General features: G+C 40.2%; 1 protein-coding gene across 1 annotated transcript in view; it reads right to left on the bottom strand.

Annotated features, from left to right (window-relative positions):
* PLGRKT (plasminogen receptor, C-terminal lysine transmembrane protein) overlaps window positions 1-7,146 on the bottom strand; it is a 27,700-nt gene extending 20,554 nt beyond the window's left edge. Inside the window, exon 1 of the mRNA XM_009706806.1 lies at window positions 7,066-7,146. Within this exon, the coding sequence (XP_009705108.1) occupies window positions 7,066-7,146 (81 nt within the window). The remainder of the gene's footprint in view (window positions 1-7,065) is intronic.
* Between the last annotated feature and the right edge of the window lie 59 nt (window positions 7,147-7,205).

The following is a 7,205-nucleotide window of genomic DNA, read 5'->3' as shown; positions in this document are numbered from 1 at the left end:
GTGCACCCCTCAATCCAGTTGCCCACCTGCTGTGGAGTCGAATTCTGTGACGTCCGGGTGCCCGCCCTGCCCTGTGAGCACTGCGAGCTGCCGTGGTGCTGTACGTGGTCCCACGGTCATCACCAGGAAGAGCAATATCGGTTTTGTATATTTCTATTTCTATTATTAGTACTATTAGTTTTAATATTATTTATACTCTTTTCATTGTTACTGTTTTATTAAAGTTTGTTTTAAGTTCCAGCCCATAAGTCTCTCTCCCTTTTCTCCCCTTCTTCCCCTTCTGGGAAAGGCCGGGGTTAACAGAGAGCGTCTGCCACCCGCTGTAAGCGCCGGCCCAGCCCTAAGGGGTGACAGCTTCTGCTCCATTGCTGAGCTGTCCTTGTGGGGGAAAAGGTTTCTCCTCATACTCAGTCTGAACTGCTCCCCCCATCCTGTTTCAATGTTATACCCACTATCTCTCACCCACCTGCAACCCACCACTGTGAACACTCTGGCTCTGCTTTCTTGATAACCTTATAGATGCTGGGGGGCTGCTGTTGGATCCTGCACCCCAGAAGGCATCCCCCTCCAGGCTGAATAAGCTCAGTTCACTTGGCCCCCTCTCAAGAAGTGCTCCAGCCCTTGACCATCTTGATGGTCTGCTGCTAACCTTGCTCTTTTTCATCTACATTTTTCTTGTACTGGGGGAGGAGAAGGGGGGCAAAAACTGGAGGCAGTATTTAAATGCATTTAACAAAGCACTGAAAAGAAGGCAACAGTCATTTTCCTCAATCTACTGGCTGCACTACTGCTTATAAAGCCCTCATTGTTGGTCCTTTTGACTCTGCTGCCAGGGCATGCTGCTGGCTTATGCTTTGATTCCTGTCTTCCAGTGTTCCCTCCGTCTCTACAGAGTTGCTCCCCAGTTGTCAGCCCCCAGCCTATATTGTTGCCAGGGCCTCTGTCTTGCCAGGGACACTAGGAAGAGGTTGTCCTTAAACATACCAGCTTTCCTTAACTCCTCTATCCTCCAGAGCTGCCTGCTGTCGCATCTTACCCACCAGTTCCCTGAATAAGACAAAATCTGCTCTCCCAGTGCCCACAGTCTGCACTGTGCTACCTGCCTTCCTCAGTCCACTCAGGACCCTGATCTCACCACCACAACCAAGACTACCTTTGATATTACATTCCTAAATCAGGCCTTTCCTATTTGTGAGTAACAAATCCAGCTGTGCATGAGCCCTGGATAGCCCATCCTGTACCTACCTGTATCAAACAGTTTTCCCTCACATTTTCCAGAAATGTACTCAATTGCTAATGTCCTGCTTTACGGCCCTTCCAGCAGATGTTAGGGAGACTGAAGTCTCATGAAAACCAGTCAGTAATCCAGAGGATTTCGTAGGCTGTTTAAAAGCTTCATGCACTTGGTTACCCTGATTGGTGGTGTGCAGCACACTCCCACCACATTATCAAGTTTTGTGGCCTCTCCTCTGACCTTAACCCACAAGCTCCTTCACATCATGGGCAGCCCTTCTCCTTGTCTTCCCTACCTGTTTTTCCTGAAGAGCTTGTATCTGTCCATTACAGATTTCCAGTTGCATGAGCTGTCCTACCATGTCTCAGTTATTCCCATGATGTTGCAGTTTTGTGACGAGAAACAGCTTGTGTCCTTCCTGCTTGTTTCTCAGGCTGTGTACACGTGTACTTGTGCATATACAGGCCTCCTTTGTCCAGAACCATCAACACTGCAGAAAATCCAGCATATTGTCACTCATAAAACCTTCTGCAAGGACCAGATATGTTCTAGACTTGTTTACTTAACATCTGCTGCGACAGCAAAAAGCTCCTATTATGCTGCTATACTAGGAACAATTTTTTAGGATGGGGGAATGTGATTTATTGTTTCATTTGGAGAAAATACAGAGGTTTTTAATTCTCTGGTTTTTGGACTTTTTTTCTTTCAAAAACAGAGTAAAAATGCTTTTCGATAGTTTAGAGAATTCCTTGTGCTCTAAATTATTGGAGGAAGAAGGTTGTTGTTTAGAACCTGATCAGTATCAAATTCAGCAATTCAACAAAGCTAGGAATTAATCTTTTCCACACAGCTTAAACTCCAGCTACACAATTCTTGCTTTTTGTGCTGACTTGCCCTCATTTACTTCACTTCAATAGGCAGTCCCCTATACAATATATTTTCCTTTTCCATTCTGACCACAATCAGTGTTTCTCTTTCTTCTCATTGCTTTTTTGTACAGTTTTACCACAACAGTACCTAGGTGAAAACCTCAATAGCTAGACAACACCAAGAGAGCGCTTAATGCCTTAAGTATGATTGTTATACATAAAGATATCACAAACAAATCAGATGTCGCCTTACCTTTTTGGTCATCCCATGTTAAAAAAAAAAAAGAGCAATATAACAAAACTATAAACTAGTCGTCAATTCAGATCTCATTATTAATGATGTTGCAAGCTAATATATGAAAGAGTAAAAAGGATAGTCATTAAAGGACTCACTGTACCACCAATTCTTTGTGGAGTTCCAATGAAAAATTTCTTCTCATTAAGTAAAAATCCACCTTATACATTGAGATATAATTGAAAACAGTTACCAAGTATTTCAAATGCTACAAGAACTTAATTTTTTTAATTTAATAGACTAGAAACTACCGTTTACTATGCAGTATTATTCCCACACACATCAAGGTATCTTCATGTCATTCAACTCTCATAATACCACTGGAAAAATAACATCCCAAAACCTTACAAAACAAAATCTCAGCCACCTCCTCTGAAGCATTTACCTTTCGTGTAGTTCGCTGAGTACTTACAGGCAGATTATATACAGGAAACCCAGGAATTTAGTTGGTTTCCCCTCTGTACAGTTTCCCAAGCAAAGCAAGGAAAAGCAACTTCTTAGAGCCAAAAGCAGTATTACCTCTATAAAAATAAGAGCAGGGCATAAAATAAAATCTAACTTGGGGGGTGAGGGGTAGAGGCGAGGAGGGAAGAGAGAGTGAGAGTTGGTGTGGTTTCATTCAAAATAAAACAAAGTGGTTTTGATTCCTTTACATGCATGAGAAAGCTTGGCAAAAATTTCACAGGAGAGCTTAGGCTATTTTACGTCTATACCCTAAAGTAAAAAGTTTCTAAGTTACACTTAGAATGTCTTTGACACACCATCACAGAAATAGTCTTCTGCAGTGCAAAGTTAATTTAGTAAGCTTTGCTTTATGTAGTCCTAGGATCAAATTCATTAACAGTAAGAAATTAAATTTAAAATGTTAATCTGTACTGTGCCACTACCTTTCACCATGATTTTGCTTCTTACCACTCTAAATAACACTACAAATAGAGTATACAAGGTTGGTTTGTGGGTTTGTTTTTTAAATTATTGAAGACAATGAACTTATATTGTGCACTAACCATACTTAAGGCTGTCTCATCACAATAAAGTCTTTAGCACGCTTCAAAGTATGTGTATACAGCCAACTTCCTGTGAAGAGATCCACCTGTTGGTCAAGGAACGTTGTTGTCTAGAAATATCAAATGAAGAAAGTTATATTTAAAATGTTCTAATCCATACTGAGGAAAGAATGATCAGCCACATATATTGCTGCATTCTTAGTTGCCAGGTTCAAAATGTTTATCTTTTTCCAGGTCGCCTTGTACATCTTAAAATGGCTTCCTTAGTAAACAGTTATTGCAATAGCTTTCTCAAGGTATACAATCAGGTTGTTGAAAAAAATTGCAAGGAATAAAAGTCAGAAACTAGAACAGAATATAGCACTTCAAAAGAAATACATAAAATTCCTGCTTTTAATTGTGTTAAGAGCACCCACATAGCTCATGAAAATAAATTATCTGCTATAAATGCTCTGAGTCCTGGAACCTCCTCCTATCCATTCAGCCATGCTGAAAGCATTTAGCAAGGCCATATGCTAGACTTGAGCTGTAGACTTGTATCTGTAGGTATATTAAGTGTTTGTTACACTTTAAGGAGCAGGCTCATGATAAAAATGAAGTCTCAACAAACTTCTACCATAAACAGTCTCCACTTGATACAGACTGGTGTTTCATTCTGGAGCCATACCAAGACAATACAAACAACTGGCAAGTCCTTCAACATCAAGGCAAACTGACAGCTGAGTTTTTATTATTGTTCCAAAAAGCATTAAGATACAATTTACAAGGCCACAATCCCTTCTTTTCAGACTTATCTCAAGCAGGTTATAAAGAAAAAAATATGCATGCAACTTCACATCATTTTTTAACATTCTGTTATTCTGAAGTAGTCAAGCTGGTTTGGGTGTCCAGCACACATTAAACTGACTCTAAAACTGACCGAGTTTTAGCACGCACCAAGGCCTGGGATTTGGACAGGTCTTTATCAATTTCTGTCATGTTACTTGCCTTCCTATTTTTCAACGGTCTCCTTCCAACCTACAGTCCTCCACAGAGTTTAAGTCAATGACTGAACAGCTTTGTATTTTCTCTCCATTCAGAGGACAGCATATACCTAATTCTTTTTGCTTTAAAAAAAAATTAAAAAGGAAAAAAATAGTGATCTGTCATGGAAACTGATAGCACAAAAATCCTGTTCCAAACAATTTACAGTTACTTTATGACTCCTTCTCATCTATAAGGAACAGGAGAAGTCTTCACAGATTCTGACTGTGTCACCAACACCTGCTGTGTTTTCTTCCAGGTCAACCCAAAGACTTCCTAGTTAATTTCTGACCAGTACCACATTATCATTGTCAGTAAGGAAGGCATTCTAGGAGAAACAATTTTGAGGACTTCTTGATCCACACCAATCGGCTTGGAGTAACAATAGTACCCTATTCTCTCAACACTGTAATCATGGGGCATTCCAAAGTACATTCAGAAGCTATGAAAAGCTCCAAGAGGTTTCGATCCCACATGTTCTTTTAGGATAGAATTAGGTTTAAAACAAATCCATATTTTTGAATCTCTCACAGCAAATACATCATATTGCTTGAAGTAGAAGCTTCTATTTTATTAATAAATATCATGGTTTTCAGAGGAAGATGGGAAAACTGATAGCATCCAAACCCCAGTATTTCACTATAAGAGAATATCTAACGCTTTAGTCTAGCTATTTCATTCTGGTCCTAGCATGACCTAACTTCTCCAGATACTTCTAGTCACAATTTCTGTCTAAAAGCAAATAAATCAGGCTGTACTATTTTCCACCAATAGCCTGAAAGTAGTTTGTCTAACACTAGGCTCCAGACACATCACAGGTTTTACACAACTGGCAGTCTTTCCTCTTCCCTACCCCCTCCCTAAGGTCAGCGCAGAGCTATTTTGTTCCATCCCCTTATGACAAAAATTTAGTCCTTCCCTTGCCCCTAGTGCATCTTTTGCACCTGACATAACTGTGCACTTCATGCATTTTTAAAAGATGCAGGTTTTCTAACATGGTCAAAATGTCAGCAAACACAGTACAAATCAGATACACTCAGGCATTTGTAGTGTTAGAAAGAAATGTACTGTGCTGGCTATTAGTATTGTCAAAAAGAAGACAGACAATAGAGGGTGAGTTCCTAAAGAGCAACTTGCAAAAATTTTGTACGGAATCATGAAAGGGCTTTTTTGCAACTGTCCTCAGAGAAGTTTGGTTTTTATCTTAGCCTGAGCATTTGGGCTAGAACTAGAGTTTTTAGGCATCTGAGGTCAAGCAGCCAAAGACTGCCATTCAAAGCCCGCAGCACCCTACAAATGCTAGCCTGAATTCAAGCTCTTTCCTCAACTCTGTCTTTCATTCTGCACAGCAGAGAAGCAGATCATGAAGCAAGCCTCCACTTTAATTTCATCATCATTCTCTCAAACTGAAAACCTTCCTGTCACTTGGATTTCCAAAAACTTTGGGGGTGAGAGCAGCCCCTCTGTATAGGAAAAAAAAAATAAATTGTTTGCACACAAAATTTGTGGTTGTATCTGAGAAACATATCTGAGAACAGAAAGAAAATTATGTTTACAAGCCTTGCAAAAAGTTGATTTTCTTTAAACAGTTAAGAGTTACCCAGTATTTTACAATATCAGTTAAGAATTACCCAGTCTTTTACGATATCCTCTTTCCTTATGCTATCTTTCTCCTTCCTAGTCACATTTCCAAGGTCACCTCCAGAGTTTAGTTTATATGTGATCCTACAAAACCTACTATCTGCATGCTGCTTTGAAAACTAGAATATGCCATCTACTGGCAACTTAATAAATTGGAATTTCATCCATCACCACTGTAAACATTTTAAATTTACCTGTATTCAATTCAAACGCAAACCTACAGGGACAAACTCCAGCTAAGTTCTTCAGATCGTATTCCAGCATAAACAAGTTACAGATCAGAAGTTACCTAATAACAAATCTGAAAGATATAACCAGTGTTACATGTAAGTTTTGTACAGCACAACTTTCTGAACCTTAGTCCAACTGGTTAATCTTCTCTTTCTCCACTGGTATTTTATTATTTTATGAGAGGGAATAAACAATCCCCTATGCCCTATTTAGTCTGAGGTTTCTAGAACAATGAACAGCTACGTAGTGCCTTCCTAGTAACATGAAACAATTCCAGTTACCTAGCTGAACCTAAAGAAAGAGTTGTTTGAAAGATTTTGTATGGTGGAAGAGTTCAAACATACTTAACTCGTATTATTTTAAAAAGCATAGTATCTATTGTTTTAGTAACCATGCTGTTACTGGTTCACTTTAACATATACATGTCGCTTAACACTGGAGTAGCCCAGTTGTTCTTCAGGGGACTGTTCAAGGTAAGTTTCCAAAACTGTATTTTTAGGGTCTGGCCACCATAAGGATAGTTTCCACCTCTACAACTTGTTAACACAGACTTCTGAAGAAGTTGTTAGACTCAGAGAATAGGTGCTTTACACATCTGAACCCGCTGTGTTAGATAACTACACCAGAATCGGCGGAGTGTTAAATCCAAGAGTTAAATCCTCCCTGTAACTTCCAGCCTCAGCAGGTGAAGCCACAAGCCCAGCTCTGCGCAGACAGCAGGCCGTGGGTGACCTTCTTCCACACCGCCGCCGGCGTATGCGTTACCTGAAGCCGCGAGTTCATCAGCATAAACTCCTGCTGAGCTTTCAGGCTGTCGTTCACGGACTTCGAGAAGATGAACCCCATCGTGCCCTACAGAGCAAAAGACACGAAGCAAGTGAGGCCAGGGCGCCGGGAAACGCGGG

The sequence above is a fragment of the Cariama cristata genome, unplaced genomic scaffold (genome assembly GCF_000690535.1).
Source record: "Cariama cristata isolate BGI_N322 unplaced genomic scaffold, ASM69053v1 scaffold40818, whole genome shotgun sequence".
In the NCBI taxonomy this organism is placed as follows: domain Eukaryota; kingdom Metazoa; phylum Chordata; class Aves; order Cariamiformes; family Cariamidae; genus Cariama; species Cariama cristata.
Note: the sequence above shows the minus strand (reverse complement) of the source record. Positions and strands in the feature narration are given on the sequence as shown.